General features: G+C 41.0%; 1 protein-coding gene across 1 annotated transcript in view; it reads left to right on the top strand.

The window, feature by feature from the left end:
- DNAH14 (dynein axonemal heavy chain 14) overlaps window positions 1–20788 on the top strand; it is a 338071-nt gene that overhangs the window by 206542 nt on the left and 110741 nt on the right. Inside the window, exons 49-51 of the mRNA XM_089684997.1 lie at window positions 248–426; window positions 13310–13438; window positions 15421–15561. Of these exons, the coding sequence (XP_089541123.1) occupies window positions 248–426; window positions 13310–13438; window positions 15421–15561 (449 nt within the window). The remainder of the gene's footprint in view (window positions 1–247; window positions 427–13309; window positions 13439–15420; window positions 15562–20788) is intronic.

Here is a 20788-nt window from a genome sequence, read left to right on the forward strand (position 1 = left end):
TTTTTGCAGAATTCAGAAAATGAATCCCGTAGCGAGTGAGTGACTATGAACAGCATATAATACATAATTTACTGATAATTGTTATGATATTGGTTTTGTGACACTCTAACTTCAGCTGCTTAAATATTTGGATTTTCTGGTACATAAACATGCTTTACATGTTTTCACGGGTTTCTCAAATTGAACTGTTCGGGTTTGTCACAATACTAGACATAGCACTAGTGGTAACATGTTATTTTTTTTACAGAAGGATCGCTCACTGGACGAATGTCAGCCAGTGACTCGGGAAATCGGAAACAGAACCAGCTGATCATTTCCACCATACAGCTAGGAGCACACACGAGTCCGGCCAGAATCCAGAGCCAAATCCTGAGTAAGCTGGTTAAGAAGGGCCGGGATACACTGGGAGCACCAAAGTCAAAACAAGTAAGAATAGCAATGATGTTTTTCCACTGGCTGTGCATTGCCATCAGGAATGTATTTACGTTAAGGCACCGTAGCTCTGTGCCTGTAAGTAGCAAGGAGGTGTATTTTCTCTGCATAGCCTTTAGCCACACATTTTTCCCATAATCAATAGAAACACAGTACTTAGCTTATTTACACATTTCACATTATTCTTATTTAGGTAGCAGAACAAGAAAATGTTCTGTGTATAAGCAATTTGCATATGTGCTGCGTTTTTCCATGCACAAATCAGTGGGAGTAACAAGCAGCTCAAAGTAACTACAGTAGAGGCAGCTATGACAAGTCAATGCAACTCAGAAACAATTCAGAGCAGCTTAGACTCAGAAGCAAGTCAATGCAGTATGGTTTAAGGTGCTTCTACTGTCCTAAAAACATACCTCTCAACTTTCTGACATGTACAGTATGTAGGCAAAGGACACACCCCTGCCACGGCAACAGTTATACAGACCACAAAAAAATAAAACTGATTGGGTAGACCCAAGAATGCTTTTTCTCACCAATAATTATATTTTATACTAGCTTTTCAAAACAACAATTGCAATCATTCAAAGGCAGGATGAAAGGTTAGGTGTAGTATAAAACATTTGATGGTTAAATATTATATATCTATAGAGGTCTTCACAAAAAGAAAGACAACTGTGGAGGAACAAGAGACAGAGGGATTTGGTTCTAAGTGAGGGGCAGCTGAGACCTATGTAAAAGAGGTGATATTTTTGAATCCCAACCACGGCACCACCTGCCTGGAGTTTGCATGTTCTCCCTGTGCCTGCGTGGGTTTCCTCTGTGTACTCCAGTTTCATCCCACACTCCGAAGACATGCTGGTAGGTTGATTGGATCCTGTCTAAATTGGCCCTAATATGTGTATGTATGAATGTGAGTTAGGGACCTTAGATTGTATGCCCCTTGAGTGTTAGGGACTGATGTGAATGTACAATATATATGTAAAGCACTGCGTAAATTGATGGTGCTATATAAGTACCTGAAATAAATAATAAATATTGCTATGGTCTCCAAAGCTTGTATACAGATTCCAGCAACAGAATTCTGGCTGTGATTCCTACTGTACAATATAAACCATAGGCAGATTTGGGTCTTTTTTTCTATTTAATCGGGTTTTGCTTTTTAATACAAAAATAGTAGAATGGAAAAACCTGCTTGAAGAAAGTCAAAAGCAGGTCAGAAAGAGGTCAACTGCATGTCAAAAGTGTCCTTCGACAGAGGCCCTTACTTTTCCATTCCAGACATCTCATTTATTATCTTTCTTACTCTTTATTGTCATTTTTCCAGGCAGAGACATCAGAGGTTAGTGATTACAGCAGAATGCCTGTACACATAAAGGATTGTTATTGTTTCTTGCAAAAAACGTTATGCTTAAATAGCAGAAACATTTCACCATCCACAATTTTACACTCCAGTGTGTTTATTGTTGAACTTTACTCACACATCTACCTGATTATTTAATTTGCAGTGTATTTGTCTTCTCTCTTCTTTGTTTGAATATATTTAAGGCCTCGTGTATACATGAACTCCCCTAGACTTTTAGTTCTCTTAGCAGCAGAAAAAGCGATATATGCGGCAAAACCGCATGTAAATGTGGTACCGCATTTAGCTGCGTTTACCTGTGTTTAGCTGCAATTAGCGCTTGAACGTTTATTCATTTGATTAGCCATTTTCTTTTTTCATTGACATGAATAAACACCAAAGTGCTGTTTTGGCCAAAATGTTCTTCTCCTGAATGCGATTCTTCTGCATTCAGGAGAGGAACGTTTAACTGCCACTAAACTCTGCTGCTCATAAACTCTGGTAAAAGCCTAGGTGTACATAGACACATAGGCTTTTATTGAGTTGAGTTCAGGGACTTTGGCCATAAAACGCCAAAAGCTCCTAAACTCACATTTAGGAGCAACAGTGTACAAGAGGCCTTACTGGTGTTTCAAGCAGAACGCTATGCGATCACATGATCACAATGTTAGCAAAGCTGTTATGAATCAATCTAATTCATAACAGCTTTGCTTCTCTTCCTGGTGAGCTGTGAATGGCCCTCAGCTTTCACATGATACATGGGACCAATCACAGCACCCTGTACCATGTGCCCAGCTCTAGCCTATCACAGATCATTATTATATTGAACTGTCATGAACTTAACTCATTCATGAAGGTTCAAAGCAAGCTTTGTGTTGCAGAGTAATAATTCTGTATTTGCTCTTGCAAAACAAAGTGGAAAAAAAATAATCCCTGATCACCCCCCATAGTACAATGTTACTATGGTAACTAGGGTGGCACCGATACTGATACTAGTATCGGTATTAGTGCTGATACTGTGCATTTGCATGAGTACCGGTACTTGTGCAAATGCACCGATACCAAAAACTGATACCTTAAGGTTCGGTTCTTTCAGCTGTCAGCGGGATTCCCCCGTTGACAGATGAAATGAAAAAGAGAAAATGCCAGCATTCATCAGGTGTTAAGGACTGGGGCTGTCCTGTCCTTAACAACCGATGACATTTCAGCTGTCAACTTCCCCTTCCCCTCCCACCAGGGCAGGCACCAGTAAAAGGCATCACTGGCAAGGGGTTACGATGGGAGGAGGGCCGGTAAAGTCCCCAGACATACATTGTATTGCCAAAGGTATTGAAACACCCCCCCAAATCATTGGATTCAGGTGTTCCAGTCACCTCCATGGCCACAGGTGTATTAAATCAAGCACCTAGACATGCAGACTGCTTCTACAAACATTTGTGAAAGAATGGGTCACTTTCAGGAGCTCAGTGAATTCAAGCGTGGTACCGTGATAGGTTGCCACCTGTGCAATAAGTCCATCTGTGAAATTTCCTTGCTACAAAATATTCCGCGGTCAACTGTTAGTGGTATTATCACAAAGTGGAAGCAACGGGAACAACAGCAACTGAGCCACAAAGTGGTAGGCCACGTAAAATGCCAGAGTGGGGTCAGCGTATGCTGAAGCACACAGTGCGCAGAAGTTGCCAACTGTCTGCAGAGTCAATAGCTAAAGACCTCCAAACTTCGTGTGACCTTCAGATTAGCACAACAACAGTGCATAGAGAGCTTCGTGGCATTGGTTTCCATGGCCAAGCAGCTGCATCCAAGCCTTACATCACCAAGTGCAATGCAAAGTGTCGTATGCGGAGGTGTAAAGCACGCCATCACTGGACTCTAGAGCAGTGGAGACATGTTCTCTGGAGTGACAAATCGCGCTTCTCTGTTTGGCAATCCCATGGACGTTCCTCGGTTTGGTGGTTGCCAGGAGAATGGTATTTGTCTAATTGCATTGTGCCAAGTGTAAAGTTTGGTGGAGGGGGGATTATGGTGTGGGGTTGTCTTTCAGTGGTTGGGCTTGCCCTCTTAGCTCCAGTGAAGGGAACTGTTAAGTCGTCAGCATACCAATACATTTTGGACAGTTTCATGCTCCCAGCTTTGTGGGAACAGTTTGGGGATGACCCCTTCCTGTTCCAACATGACTGCGCACCAGTGCACAAATCAGGGTCCATAAAGACATGGATGAGTGAGTTTTGGGTGGAGGAACTTGACTGGCCTGCACAGAGTCCTGACCTCAACCTGACAGAACATCTTTGGGATGAATTAGAGCGGAGACTGCAAGCCAGTCTTTCTTGTCCAACCTCAGTGCTTGACCTCACAAATGTGCTTCTGGAAGAATGGTCAAACCTTCCCATAGATACACTCCTAAACCTTGTGGACAGCCTTCCCAGATGAGTTGAAGCTGTTATAGCTGCAAAGGGCGGGCCAACTCAATATTGAACCCTACAGACTAAGGCTGGGATGCCATTAAAGTTCATGTGCGTGTAAAGCAGGCTTCCCAATACTTTTGGCAATATAGTGTACCTTGCTGTAACAGTGACCCCGCAAGGCTCCCTGCTGTCACACACCCGGCAGGAGGATGAGCCGGGTGTGAGATTAAACAAGATGCGGAGATGAAGGTGGAGGCAGAGGCGGAGCATGTGTGTGACAACTGATGTGGACAGTGGCGATTCCCCCAGCCCTCTGACCTGCACGACCTGCTTCCAGGACCCTGAGCAGGTAATCCATATGGTGTAATACTGGGACATCATTGTCCTCTGATTTACACCCATCAGGGATGGAGATCCCTCCCTGTCTCCTGGCGAGAAGTGATCAGCACACTGGCTAGGGGTGTCCTCCTTAGATGACACATAGCCTGCACTGCACATTTGCATCAGGCAGCACATTTGCACACATCTATGGGACAACTTTCATGTCATTCATTCACTCATTTATTATCTTAAACAAGAACTCTGGGAAAAAGTTTTTTTTTTTTTACTATGCAGTGGGGCTGTGCCCACAATAGGTATCCATAATTGGTATGGATGAGTACTTTTAAAAAAATGGTATTGATGCATCCCTAATGGTAATACTGCACTACTCTGATAAAAGTATATTTTTTTTAAATAATAAAAAGATGTAAAAAATAAATAAATAATACTGTATTGAGATTTTTTTAAAAAGTTTTTTTAGAAATGTATTTTTTACCGCATGCCGACTGCCTGCCTACTTTGTGCAGGCGAGCAGTGGCTCTAGGCAAAGCGACATAACCTTACGTCACTTTCTATTTCGGATTGTGAACGCGCTTGCGCCTCCCACGTCGGTACAGAGAGAGAAGAGAGAACACTGCACCATGCATAAAAGCACTACATTTTACACACACACATTAGATTAGCACATTTAACCCTTTGATTGCCCCCTATTAACTCTTTGATCACCCAGCCAGTGCCATTAGTACAGTGTCAGTAAATAGAATTTTTCACTGATCACTGTATTACTGCCACTAGTGACATCAGATAACGTCAAGGTCTGTAAGCTCCTCTCCCAGCCAGGGTCAGCTAGCGTTAGATTGCCCACACACTCTCGCACTCACGCTATAGGTCGCTGATCACCCCCTTTACTAGTATAGTATTTGTATGGATCTATATTTTGATCATGAACAGAACAATACTAGTGCTTGCTTTTTATAGTGTCCCCAAAAACGCAGTGTTAGCAGGATCGGCTCCTTTCACTGCCAGCAATAGTGTTTAGCCCCTTTGCTGTTTTTCACGGAAGATTTGTATCAATTGAGTGTGGGCCAAAGCAATTTATATGCACAACAATACATGGCCACCCACCAGAATTCAGCTCTTGCCAGACAATTCACATGGAAATCAAAAAATAAAATCTTCCATGGACTCAGTACTTCCCTGGCATTTTAGCGCCTCAAGAAATGTGATAGGCAGTCAGAAAGTGAAAGCTGCGTAAATTCAAGTATATATACCATAGTTTGTAGACGCTATAACTTGCACACAAACCAATTAATATTGGAATTTTTTTTTTTACCAAAGCCATGTACTAGAATACATTTTGGCCTAAATTTTTGATTAGCTTTGAGTTTATTGGATATTTTTTGTAACTGAAAATCACAAAAATAAAAAACCCAGTAGTGATCAAATACCACCAAATAAAGCTCTATTTTTGTGAAAAAAGGACATAAATTTTGTTTGGGTACAGCGTTGCATGACTGCACAATTACCGGTCGAAATAGTGCAGTTCTGAATAGCAAAAAAATGGTCTGGTCAGGAAGGGAGGGGTAAATCTTCCAGAGGGCAAGTGGTTAAAACACCCTACTAACCCCTTTATTATCACCTCAAAGCTGAATTCCAGACATAGCTTGACTGAAATACATTCCTCAAAAGCCATAAAGGCTATAAATCCACTGTGTGTGCACCAAATGCCTTTACAAACCAAGATATTACCTTATAAGAGTAGCAGTGCCATCATCACTGCACTTTTATTGCCTATGCAGAGAACACAGCTGTGGGAGGGATCAGAAGGCTCCACCCACTACAGGCTGCCAGCAGAAAACTATAGGAGGGGGTGGATACAAGACCAATCAACCTGTACAAGATAAACAGCAGTGACAGGACTTTATCACAGGAAGCTATTGCACAGTGGCAGTTTCACACCGGATTACTGCACAGATCTGGAAGAAATGCACAAAGCCAACCCAAGATTTTAAAAAATCACTTGTATCTGGAAAATATTTGTTCATCCAAAATTCATCTTTAAATTGAAGCTGTGCATATTCCTGACAATGAAAGGCAAAATATACTTGCCAGACTCTGCCCCAAACACTCAACCCCCTCTTTGCTGCTTGTCCATTCTCTCTTCTGCCACTTCATTAGCCTGCCGGAGAGAAATACCTGGTACTTCTTGGTATGAGGAGCATGTGTGACCCTCTCCTCTTCCTCTCACAATGCAGTCATGGATACCTGAGCAACCAGTCTCCTGGCCTAATCGTGGTCATATAGGAGCATGGGGAGGTCTTTGTCCTTTTATAAGTCCTGAGCAGACTGGATTGGAGCTATTACTGGATGCTTTCTCTTTGCTGTGCTGTGTGAATGGTGCATAGATGATAACGTGAGTATAAGCAACAGGGAAGAGCGCGTAAAGTTGAACTCCAGGCAAATGACTAAATACAGAGATGAAATACATATAAGGGAGCTGTTTTAACTGCCAAAGGATATGTATTTCTGACCATTCAGGTCTAAGATTTAACCACTTCCCGTCTGGTCCATTTACATAAACGGTCAGACGGGAGCAGTGCAGGAGCAGGTGGCCGTTTATAAATGTCCTCTGCATTCACAGCCTGTGCGCGCTCCCTGAGGCGATGTACGGGACCTCTGTGTGAGGTCCCGATTCATGTGATCATTGCTTACTACGTGTGAAATCTATGAATGATCACAGAGGTCACATAGTACAGGGCTATTCACAACAGCCTTGTACCATGTGACAAGCTGTGACCAATCACAGCTCTCACAGTATTTCTCAATGGCTTCAAGAATGCAGTCAGAAGGAGAAATGATTGCTTTTACAGCCTTTATGGGTGTAAAAGCAATCGGTGTAAGAAAAAAAATAAATCTTTATCACCCACCCACAAGTAGTACAGTGTCACTATGGTGGCACTGTACTGCTAGGGTGACAGTATGTTAAAGAAAAAAAAAACATAAATAATAATATAAAAAAAAAATTAAAATGTAAAAACATTTTTTATAAAATTAAAATTTTTGGTTATAAACTAATTTGGTTTTTTTTTTTTTTTACTAAAAAGATAACTGAATACATTTTGGCCAAGATTTATGAAGAAAGATTATTTATTTGCAAAATGTTATAAGAAAAACACATTTTTTCAAAAAGCAAAAAAAAAATAAAAATGCCAGTGGTGAATAAATACCACCAAAATAAATTTTTATCTGTCTCAAAAAAATGCTACAAAAATTCATATGGGTACAGTGTTTCATGGCCACGCAATTGTCATTCAAAGTGTGATAGCACTGAAAGCTGAAAATTGGCCTGGAAAGGAAAGGGGTGAAAGTGTCCGGACTTGAAGTGGTGAAACAACCTTAGCAGAGAGCACTACTAGTTGGGTGAATTACTTTTTCTCTGTTGCACAGACATTTCACATAACACTGTGAAGAGTTGAAAGTTGTGAGCATAAATTTAGCATTTTAGACTGTATTGCTTAAAGCGGAGTTCCACCCAAAAGGGGAAGTTCCACTTTAATGCTTTGTCCCTCACTCCCCACTAAGGATTGGCACCTTTGAGGAGCGTGGGGGGAGCCGAATTTGACAGATACTTGCTCCCACTTCCTTTGCGTTCGCCTAGGCGATCAGAAGCAGAAGTTGTCCTCCCTCCCTGTAGTCTTGTGGGACATGTGACAGGTCCCAGAAGACTACGGGGCCATTCACAAAGCACAACGCTTCTCGCCGCAAGCTGTCACAGCCAGGTGTCCACACTAAAGATGCCGGTGCCAGGGAGAGAAGACGGCCAGTGAAACCAGCTGTGGTGAGGACAGCGCTGGACCGAGGGACAGGCAAGTGGCTGTATTTTAACCATTAGCCGCCCGGCCAATGGCCGTTTGGCGGCTTCAAATGTGCTGCTGTATTCCGGGTGCGCAGTTTGCGCTAATGCAGAGCGGCGCAGTAGCGCAATCTGTCACCGGCCGTGCACCTCGGACACGGCCGATGACAGATCCGAGTACCGGCTTCCGTTGCTGGTACCATGTGACCTGCTGTGACCAATCACAGCAGGTCACATAACAGTTGTATACAATGGATGGCTTCATTCATGATGCCATCCATTGTATACTAGTGCCTAGCTGTGAATGGTCACAGCTAATCACATGCACATGTCATGTGATTAGCTGTGACCAAATCACAGCTAAGCACAAAAAAAAAAAAAAAAAGCTGAATGAATCGATTTCATTCAGGTAAATGCTTGCTTATAGCAAAGTAATTCTTTGCTATAAGCAAATTGTGTAAAAAAAAAAATACTGATCACTTCCCCAAAGTAGTACAATGTTACTATGGTAACATTGTACTACTTTGGTCATAGTAAAATATGAAAAAAAATCTTAAAAAAAATAAAAAAAAATGTAATAAAAAATTAAATAATAAAAAAATTAAAAAAAAAATATATATATATATATTTTTTTTCATACTGTCACCAGTCAGTGTCCCTGTTCACCGCCATGCCAGTTATATGATGACGCTGTACTGCACTGGTGACAGTATGTAAAAAAAAAATAGTGAAAATAATTTTTTAAATTTTTTCATTTTCCGAAAAATTATGACAAAAAATACAACTTCAAAAAACTCGCCATGCCTCTTATGAAGTACGTTGGACTGTCTACTCTGCAAAAAGGGGTCATTTGGGGATATCTGTACTATTCTGACATTCTTGGACCTCAAGAAATTAGATTGGCTGTCAGTACTTCAGGACTGGTCAATATTCAGATCTATCCCATAGTTTGTGAACTCTATAACTTTCCTACAAACTAAAAAATACATCCTAATTTGGGTTATTTTCACCAAAGACATGTAGCAGAATACATCTCGGCCTAAATTTATGAAGAACAATTATTTATTTGTAAACTTTTATAACAGAAACAAAGAAAAATGTGTTTTTTTTTCAAAATTTTTGGGCTTTTTTTGTTAATTTAGCAAAAAATAAAAACCCCAGCGGTGATTAAATACCACCAAAAGAAAGCTCTAGTTGTGTGAAGAAAATGATAAAATTTTAGTTTGGGTACAGTGTTGTATGACCACGCAATTGTCATTCAAAGTGTGAGAGCGCTGAAACCTGAAAAATGGCCTGGGCAGGAAGGTGTAAAATCGCACGGTATTGAAACGGTTAAAAGCAGCTACAGTTTTTGTAGCTGCTGACTTTTCTTCCTTTTTTTTATTAGCTGGAACTCCGCTTTAACTACAGTGTAATCTTCAGGTTTCAGGGAGCACAGGGCTTGGTTGTGCTGTCTTACAGGGGTGCCTGGATCATACGGCTGAAAGAGAAATAGAAATCTTTCATCTAGAGTAGTTAGGCATATCACATATACAGAAAAAATCTTAAAGTAGAACGACTGACAAAACATTTTTTTTATTTTGGATAGAGAAGGGGAGGGTTATAACCCCTGTCAGATTTTTTTTTTCCCCATCTGTGTCCCATTGCAGAGATTTCCCTTCACTTCCTGTCCCACAGCCAAACATTCAGTGATGGGAAATCCCTGCAAATTAGGGAAATTCCTTGGGAACCGCCCAGGTCACCAGAACTAGTGTCCCCACTGGAAAATTTCCCCTCTATTACTTTTCTGGGGACAACTCAAAAGTTGTCTTTTACTTTCAATGATAATGATAAGCAGGAAAATAGGGTGAATCTCCTTCACAGACAGCAATACAACTAATTTTCTAGTCCCTCTCCGCTCTATACAAAACTGTAAAAAAAAATATGTACCTTTAGTTATACTTTAGTTGTGTATTTAGATGTTTGCCTGGGATTCAGCTCTGCTCAGCTGAACTCTACTGCTACAATTTCCACATTCCTGTTCTAAAACAGTGACAGCATGATTGTTTGCTGTGGGCAATAGTTTCAAAGTTAAGGCAGAACCAATCAAATTCTTTAAAGCCAAAAGTTTTTTTTTTAGTTCTGGATAGTGTGGGGAAAAGGTTAGATCCTCAGATTTATTGATGTGCCTTTCATTGCTGGGGAAATTCACCCTCTACTTGTTTCGTTGTGACTGAAATGTACAGTAAGTGAGGGGAAATTTAAAATTTTGGAGTCACTAGAGCAAGAGGTGAGGGAAAATCAGCCAATGTGGCATGATGTTTTAGTAACAACTGTCTGTGGACTTCCTCTCGAAGTGGTGAGATTTCCTCTCTTTTTACTGTTGCATCTTCAGGACAGGATGTGTTATAATATTCCCATCGTGACACATACAGCAAAAAGGGGGTTAGGCAAAATAGGGGTTTTAACCCTCCCCTAGTAAAAAAGGAAGTTTTGGTTTTGCATACATTTTAAAGCTGAACTCCAGGAATTTAGCCAGTTTGTAAAATGTGCAGACATACGAGTCCAACTGGGTATATGCCACTTCCTGGACATTCACTCTTTTATTCACATCTGGCAGTTTTATGAAGCTCCATTAGGATAAATATCATACACTTCAGGGCTTTGAGAGGAGAGATGCTGTATTCTCACACACAGCATCTCTACCTGCCCCTCCCCTCTGCTGTTCATTCACAGAAGCCTTTGTAGTCTGTGAATGAGTTAATTTATTGCAAAACTTGCTTTGATTGGGCTGGAGCAGGGGCGAGCACAGCAGATGTATGCGATTCTACAACTGAAGGATCTGAGACCAGAAGGTCCAGCATTGGACCTCCAGAAATACAGCAATAGCTATCCTCCCAGAGCACTGAAAATGTAGTGATAGCTGTCCTCCCAGAGCTACATAAAATATTAATGTCCTTAGGTGTGGTTGCTGTATTATTTTTTTTCAGGGTTTTTTCCTTTATTTGCACATGAGGATTCTGCCAGTAACATACTACCTCTCCTAGACTGGCAAAGCTCACTCCCCATACTGTATCTATGGAGCATTGTCAGTTTAGAATACCTCCCCCTCTTTTGAATCCTCATCACATGGTGGGGCAGTGGTATTTTACAGTTCACAGAAGAGAACTGGTGAGAACTGATAATATTGTTGGAGTTCAATGCCGGGTAGTTATAGGCACACTGGATTACTGAAGAAATCAACATCTATATTCCTGTACTCGCAGGAAATGTGGTAACACTACTTTTTTTTATAGCTACAGTACAGTGAGTGAGGGTTGTCACTAGGGTTGCCACCTCATCCCTTTAAAGCCGAACACATATTATTACCCAGGTTCTGTAGCTGATAAAGATGGTAATTAATATGTGTTCAGTTTTAAAGGGTGTGGTGGCAACCCTAGTTGTCACTCTAGGACAGGAAATGTGTTGCTGGCAGGATCACCAGGTAAAAATAATGGAAGAAAGCCTGAAAAAGAAAACAAAAGCAGCCACCACATCTAAGGACTGTTCTACTGTAATATACTGTATTTTTTGCTCTTGGTTTCTCAAGTCATTCACATTTAAGTGTTTATTTGTGATGCTTTAATGCATACACATTATGGCTTGCCTTAACATGTCTTGCATTAAGACAGACCATTTATTGTAACTGGGCTGCCAACCTACCACAATGGGTAAGAAAATGTGCACGACTCTTTTGTAACAATGCAGTGCACCACACCACATGGTATATACCGCTCAGCAAATCAAAATTAAAGCGCACAAGACTTTTTCCAACACATGGGTTCAATCGTATGCTGTTGAAAGAATAGACTTGTCTGTAAATGACAGTGCATCTGCTGTGAAGCATTTGGCATAGGAACGTGTCATCTAACAAATCCTAAAACATAGATTGGACACATCCCTGGTAGATACTGATAGCTGTGTCTAATTAGTAGCTTGGAAGCTCATCACTGAAAACAAAGATTTAAAGCAGCTGGGTGTCAGTTTGTTGTCTTTTCTGCAAATTAGATAACATGGTTTTTAAAAAATGCATGCATATTCTCCACTTTTATCTAATTCCTTCTGCAGGACAGCAAAAAAAAAATATTTAACAAGAAAAAGGACCATCTGCAAACCATGTCAAGTGTGAGTGTGTGTACAATTGAATGTGTGCATACAGCTGAGAAGAGCATTTTTTTCTGTTCTGTACTGTCAGGCAAACTACATAGGAGGTACTGAAAGGAGAGCAGTCAGGGGATCTTGCTAACAGGACCCTACAGGCACAGCATTCTGTACTCCTGATGCAGAAAAGCATATGTGAGAATGACACTGCTGCCACAGCATTGGGAGCCTGTGGTTAGCGTTGTCACCATTTCCCAGGAAGGCCACAGAGGATGCAGAAACTGTCAGGATCACCAGGTATATATTAGGCTTTTTGAACTAGTAATAAAGTATTTTACGTTGCCTCCCCCTTAGGATTTTTTTTTCCTTTTTCTTGTGAACTCTTAGAGTATGTTACTATTCTTACAACCTGTCAGCCTGGCAGGATGGTTAAGCCACTTTCCTTTTCAGTTTTGTAGATATTATTACTTCTTGCAATATCCTATTCTGACAGGGGATCGACCTCACAGATTTTCCTATATTTCCTTTTCTTTGAGTTCACTGTATATATGGGAACTTTAATATGACTGGCTGTTTTTTTTCTTTTGCTGTGGCCAAGGACTGTGCTCCTATTGGGTTCAGTGGCTGTTTCTATACTATGCGTTCTTAACAAAATCCTAATAAACTTTTATTCTGTAAAAAAAAATATTTCACTCCTATACTTAAGAAGCAAAAAGAGTGCAAATGTGAGCAAGTACTTGTTTGGATTTCCATACAATTTAAGTGGCAATTCATTTTAAGAAATGTGTCCTTATTAAACTGGGGTAACTGAATGTTTCTTATTTTCTCCATGACTTTTCTTAGATGGCTGTATTTATTGATGACTTGAACATGCCAAATCCTGAACAATATGGGGCCCAGCCACCGCTAGAACTGATTCGTCAGTTACTAGAACTGGGTGGCTTCTACGACACTAAAGCACTTACCTGGAAGGTGGGTATCTTTATTTTATTCTTTTTTTATGATCATGCTTCCTATTACTGGTTCTTGGTTATAACTGGTGATGCCCCAGGTGGAAACTGGAAGCTTGCGAGGTCAGATATGGATGGGAGGAGTCTCTGCACTGTAGCGGGGAAACAGCTGGCCATTGCTTCCTAAGTGTTGCTGCAACTTAACAGTTAACACCTTGCTCCCCTCCTGTCATTGAGAACAGGAGAGAGCAAGAATGGTTGCTCAGAGATTTATTGCCCTTTAGACAGCCCTAAGCAGACCATCCTCATGTAGAGTAAGGTTGTTTGTGGGTCATTTAAAAAATGCCGTAAAGAAAATAATAAGAAAAGATGAGTTTTTTACCCCTTGTGTCTAAATCCTATAAATAAAAAAAGTATTGCTGTGGGCAACCACTCATTTTTTTTAACAAATAAACCTTTTTTCTTCCTTGATATGTGCATGCTTAAGTGTATCTTAACTGAGGACAGATAGGTAATCCTAAATGAAAGCATTAAAGAATTTGGAAAATACTAAGAACAGAAATAAATGGAAGGTAATTCTAGGTAATGGTCAGCCCACCCAAAACTGATATTTCAAATTTTTTTTGGATGCTGGAGAGTGAGGGCTCATTTACATTTGCGTGGTTGATTGAACTCAATAGGCTTCTAATGCACCACAACATCCTAAAATTGGATGTATTGCAAAGTTTTTCTGCAACATACTATGGTGCATTGCAGTACATTGCAACCCCGGTGCATTGTCTCAGTGTTTAACATACATTGCCATGCATTGTGGTAACACGTATGTTGCCACAAAAGAGTAGATGTAAATCAGCACTTAAACTCTATTGATGAAATCTCTGTTCTGCACTCTAGGGGTGAAATCTCTGTTTACATGTCTGCATGCAGGAGTAGCTGGAACACACACAAAACTCCTATCTGGACATGAAAAGTGTCTGATACTATTATTATTATTATTATACAGGACTTATATGGCGCCAACAGTTTGCTCAGCGCTTTACAATATAATGGGAGACAATACTACAATACAGTTCAATAGAAGAGGGATAGGAGGGCCCTGCTCCTCGGAGACTATTGCAGGAATATCCCTCTTTTGGAGTATCTAAGGCATTTAATAAGACATGGATGACTCTAAACTAAGTAACTAAAATATTATTTTAATGGGGCAGACACTTGAGAAGCAAAAAGAAAAAGAGAGCAAAAAAATTGGAGGTGCTTAAGCATTGGTTAGAGCAATAATTCAGTGTTGATGTTTTATTGTTAACATACAGTTCACAAATAATTTTTAAATCTCTGTGAACTTGACTTAAAATATCTGTCATTTTTTGTTTAATGATCCTTATTCAGGTGTGGTAGCTTTGTGAATTGAGTCTAATGGGACTTTAATAGCATAGTTCTACTTTTTTTTAATTTGTTGGCTCAAAAAATACTGGCAGATGTTCTATTTGTTATAATCCAGTCCATTCTTCTCATTCTGGAAATTTATATGCCAAAAAAGAAAACAGTTGTTTCAAGCAATAGGTTTAAAATGTCATACTTTTATATTAGAACATACATGTTAATGCGCTGGCTCAGGGGCGGACTGACAACTCATGGGGCCCCCAGGCAATAGGGGATCATGGGGCCCCTGTGTCCTTGCCCAAACTCAAAAAAGCCTATGAAAAAGGTACCAGGTGCATCTAATGGGGCCCCCTACTGACCCCGGGCCCTCGGGCAGTGCCTGAGTTTCCAAATGGTCAGTCCGCCCCTGCGCTGGCTATATCAGTATGAAAATAGTTATCATTTTAAAAAAACACCTAGGGCATTTGTGTTGCTTGGTATCTAGAGAAATAGCTTCACCATCTGATCTGGTCAAAATTATCCTGATTTGGGGGCATCTTGTCAGTGGGTATTCTTAAACCTGATCTAAATCTGATTACCAAAATGTTTTAAAATCCTAATTCAGCAACTACTTGTTTCCTCCAGAACATCCAGGATGTCTCTCTCATCACTGCTTGTGCACCCCCTGGTGGAGGAAGGAATGAGCTCAGTCCCCGTCTCCTAAAACATTTCTGCGTGTTTACCCTGCCTCACCCCTCCGTGCAGGCACTGCAGCATATATTCCAGGTAAACAAAAATACAGTATGGATAAACATTTAAAGGAGAATTATGGGATATACTAAATAACAAACATACATACCTCCATTATGCTGCATCTGTGTGACAACCTTCCCACTCCGACTTTAAGAGAGCTGACAGATCACATGACCAATAATCATTCAGCTCTGGGTCCACTTGTAGCCGAGGGAAATGACTATCAGTCACTGCACCCCGTTGCACAAAAACTGCAATGGTTGGAAGTATTACAAGATTTGCTCATCTTGCAATTTGTAGGACATTCAATACTAAAGGTGTGGAGGTGAGACCAATGCTGCAAAGGAAAATGTGGGTGTAGATTTCTGCAGCTAGGCACAGTTAAAAAGTTTTTTTTAGAGTCCACAGGGGAGAACTGGGAAGCCTTGCTCATGAAAACAAAACAGTATAGAGTGGCTCTTTTGGTAGGCACTGATTCCTGTGGGCTAAAGAAAGTATGCCATTATGGGGTATGGTAAAAGTTGGGTTTTCCTAAAGACATGGTTTTTTGTGGCACACCTTTTCACATTTTCCAAGATTAGCTTCCTTTGTGACTTTCGGCATTCGGTCTGATGACACCTCAGAGCTGCAATGGAAGTTGGTGCTGGAAGACTTCCATTTCCCAGAAGCTGTGATAGCAGCTCTGAACAAGGAGCAGGTTACTGTATAATACCCAGCATGTGTCACTGACTACAGGTCAAAATCTGATCTCTGAACGTTGGAGCATCTCCACTCATGGCCACCAGCCCAACATATCCTGTTAGTACTGCCATGGGTGACAGTGCCCCTACTCTCCTAGCTAGTCCTTTCAGTTTAAATGCATTTTTATTATTAAAACATTTTTCAAACCATAACAAAATATGGCACAGTATGGTAAGCGGTAAAGTGTATGTAAGATGTCAGATGTATAGTACCAATGATAAAAGATGTTAGATGTATTTTCCTTACAAACAGTACAGAGATAAGTTTTGTGGTTGGCTGTCCAAATTGCCCTTCAGTCCTCTAACGAAAATTGTTTATTCAGTACTAGTTCCCATGTAATCACATAGCTATGTTTCAGGGGTGTTTCAGAGTGTGGGGCCATCAAGATCTTATACATGAGATTAGTTCCCTGCAAGTTGCTGGAGGGAGGGGGAGGTGGTGATAACTGGGATGGATCATGGAAAGTGTCAGATTTGAAAACATCTGATCTAAGCAAGGCCTGCAAGGGTAACTGATATTGTTCCTGTGGAGTTGAAAAGGGTAGAAATGATTTTGTGTTCGCATCAATAAGGTTGTCAATGTGGAAGATGGTGTTTGAGTTTCCACGGCAATACCATGTAGTCAGGGAGACTATCTAGAATACCTAGAATATCTAGAATGTGCACAAAAAAGATACCATGTGGGAGGCGCCAGACATCAATGAAAATTTTGCTGGCAAACTTTTCAAATCCCTTTAGTAAACTTCAGTGCAGCAAGTGGGTCAATATTTATGCATTTTGGTTGCAGAACCCCAGAGTAGGAGTTGACTTCTTTTAATCTCTACTCTGGCTGCTTGAGTTGTGACTGATGAAAGGAGGAAACATTCTGTTCTCCCTTTCTGCGGTTATGTGCAGTCTCAGGGTAAAAGCCAGAAAGTTCTCAGATCTGATTACCTGTAACTATACAAAATCAGTTTTCAATTCTATTGAGAATGTACACATATATTAAAGCCTAGTACATACGATCAGAAAAACGTAGGAAAAATAAAATTTTCGAAGCGATCATATAATAATCTCTTTGTTAGTACAAAGCTTTTGTCTGAAATTATTTGAAGGGACAAGCATGAAAATATTTTGTGTACAATACCAGATTGTATGATTTTCATTTAATCAGTACAGTTTTTGTCCAAAAATACAATATATTACATCACTACCAAATTTTTATTCTGTCATATTATAATTTTCGTAACTTGAGTAACCTCTTCACTTTCTATATGGAGACTAGTGTGCAAAAAAAATGGATGATCATTCATCGTGCTTATCGTGTGTACATGGCTTTACTGGGAAAATAAATCTAATGGCAGATGTTTTAGATCTCTCCAGCCTCATTCAGTTCTCTTCCAGAGAGTCCAGGCTGTTATGATCATCAGGATGATCATGGATCACGAAAAGTGATGCAGTAGACAGAACCCACTTCACAAAAAGGAATGCAGGGAGGTTGCTCCGTGGGGGTGTATTGCTCCAGTAAGGGCGTCTGCTTGACCTTGGGTTGGACTTCAAAGCCAACCTGTGCTTTGTCCATGCAGATCATTTTAATTTTAACCCCATCAGCAGCAAATACTTGCTTTTTCTTTGCTCCCCCACTTCATGTGACTAGCTTCTATTCTTCCTAGATCACAGTACTGGCACTAGGCAATTGGCCTCTAAGGCTCTCGGTACTTCCAATCTATGGAGAGCATGTGATTCCCTCCCTCCCTCCCACGCCAAAGCGCTGGTGCTTAGCAAATCAGGAAACAAGTGTCAGATGGGATTACTGGGGTTAAAGAGACAGTTCTCAGACCTGTTAGAGTTGCAGCCTAAAGCATATGCAGTGTCATGTGTCTTTCTTACCAAACAGATTTGTGGGTGAGCAAAAGGTTAGTACATGCAGGTATGTTCAGCTAGCAGGGGGAACCTGTTACTATGTCCCTCTCTAACCATATATTATATTTAAGGCAATTATGGTCCAGTGTGAGCAATGCTTAGTCTAGACACACTGCCACCATTGGGAAGTATAACATTTTAAGAAATGAAACTCTTCCAGGATGGCACATCAATGTGCCGTTGCCAGAAGGTTTACTGTGTCTCCCAGCACAGCCTCAAGAGCATGGATGAGATTCCAGGAGACAGGCAGTTACTCTAGTTGAGCTGGACAGGGCTGTAGAAGGTCCTTAACCCATCAGCAGGACCGGTATCGGCTCCTTTCTGCAAGAAGTAACAGGATAAGCACTGCCAGAGCCCTACAAAATGACCTTCAGCAGGCCCCTGGTGTGAATGTCTCTGACCAAACAATCAGAAACAGACTTCATGAGGGTTGTCTGAGGTCCTCTAGTGGGCCCTGTGCTCACTGCGTGGCACCATAGAGCTCGATTGGCCTTTGCCATTGAACACCACAATTGGAGGGTCCTCCACTGGTGCCCTGTGCTTTTCACAGATGAGAGCAGGTTCACCCTGTGAACGTGGCAGACGTGAAAGGGTCTGGAGAAGTCGTGGAGAATGTTATGTTGCCTGTAACATCATTCAGCATGACACGTTTTGGTGGTGGGCCAGTGATGGTCTGGGGAGGCATATCCATGGAGGGACGCACAGACCTCTACAGGCTAGACAATAGCACCCTGACTGCTATTAAGTATCGGGATGAAATCCTTGGACCCACTGCCAGACCTTACGCTGGTGCAGTGGGTCCTGGGTTCCTCCTGGTGCACGATAATGCCTGGCCTCATGTGGTGAGAGTATGCAGGCAGTTTCTGGAGTATGAAGGAATTGATACCATTGAATGGTCCCCACACTCGCCTGACCTAAATCCAATAGACCACCTCTGGGATATCATGTTTCTGTCCATCCGACACCACCAGGTTGCACCTCAGACTGTCCAGGAGCTCAGTGATGTCCTGGTCCAGGTCTGGGAGGAAATACCCCAGGACACCATCCGTCATCTCATTAGCAGCATGCCCCGATGTTGTCAGGCATGCATACAAGCACTTGGGGGCCATACCAACTACCATTTTGGGTTTCTGCAATGAAATTTCAGCAAAATGGACTAGCCTGCTGTATCATTATTTTACTTTGATTTTCGGGGTGTCTTTGAATTCAGTCCTCTGTAGGTTGATCATTTTCATTTCTATCAAATGATGGGACATCCTTGCATTCCTAATACATTATCCAGTCCATATCAGTATAGATATCCAGCATGATATTTTTCCCCATTGAGATCTCATGTGTTTTCAAAGTGTTCCTTTAATTTTTTTGAGCAATGTGTGTAGCATTTGTATATCTGAGGACATTACCCAATTCCAGCAAACACTCATGAGAGAGGATGGGAAAGTCTGATTAGCATTCCCCTTCCTAGACACAAGCCTCGTGTGGACATGCATGTTTGTGGCACAATCTTCAATTGAAATGGTCATTTAGTGGCTGCATCATGCAAAACTCCGTCAGCCGCAATCTAAAGTTTCTAGCCTGTTTTGCCTGGTGCAAATGTAATCCTCTACATACTTCACAATTTTCTTTTTGTAATTTGTTATTTTTTATGTAGCTCTGCTGACATCTTGTGGACATAATTAAAATGAAACTTAAAGTGCAACTTCAGTATTTCAATCAACATGGACTATTTCTAATCCTTATGCTGCTAGCATTAGTAAATAGATAGTAAAGTATATCATATTTACTAGTGTTAAGCTTTTTTTTTTTTCTTTTTTACATTTCTTCAGTTACTTTCTGGTTTCCATGCCTAGGCAAATTATGTCATACATCCCAGTAGTCTTCAGGAGGAGAGGGAGGGTTCTCAGCTCAGCCAATGCCTGAGCTAACAGCAGATGGCAGGAAGTAAATGCTACATGAATCATCTGCCCTTACTGAAAACGGCCATGGCCAGAAATGCTAAGGGGTATTTTCAAAATGATTTCTCATCAAAATAAAGCATGGAGACATGGATGAACAATGAATCAAATACATGTTTGGTTTGTGGTGCTTAGATGCAGTGCAGTTCCACTTTAAACCTTCTCTCAGAAAAGTCATAGGGCCATATTTATTAAAGTGGCTAGCTTGTTAAAAAATAATAATAACAAATAAAATGTAAAAAAACTCCCTGAAAAGATTAGGAATAATACTTACCAGCCCTGGTCACTTACCACTCTTGGTCCCTCTCTTGAACAATCTGCATGGTGTGGTTCCACCCACTGGCCACTATGGCTATAGAGCTCTGCAGGGCCAGAGTAGTGATATAGGGTCCAGTGGGTGGAATCACAATGCACAGTGGGGGGCACGAGCATCTGGTACACCCAGCACTGCAATAGAATTAATATCAGAGTCACCAGCAGTGCTACTTGTATGTAATATTCTTCTTTTACAGAGTGCCTTTTTAAAAATTGTTTAGTAATGACAGAGTCAGTACACATGTCATGAAAGAAAAAGTTGGCTACTACTGACCTCTATCTGGAAAAGCTGATTGCCTGGCTGTCAGTAATTGCAATACTTCACAGACCCGAAGTCACACACCTGAA

This window comes from Staurois parvus, unplaced genomic scaffold, assembly GCF_062004578.1.
Source record: "Staurois parvus isolate SC_StPar_1 unplaced genomic scaffold, SC_StPar_1.0 ptg000362l, whole genome shotgun sequence".
Classification (NCBI taxonomy): domain Eukaryota; kingdom Metazoa; phylum Chordata; class Amphibia; order Anura; family Ranidae; genus Staurois; species Staurois parvus.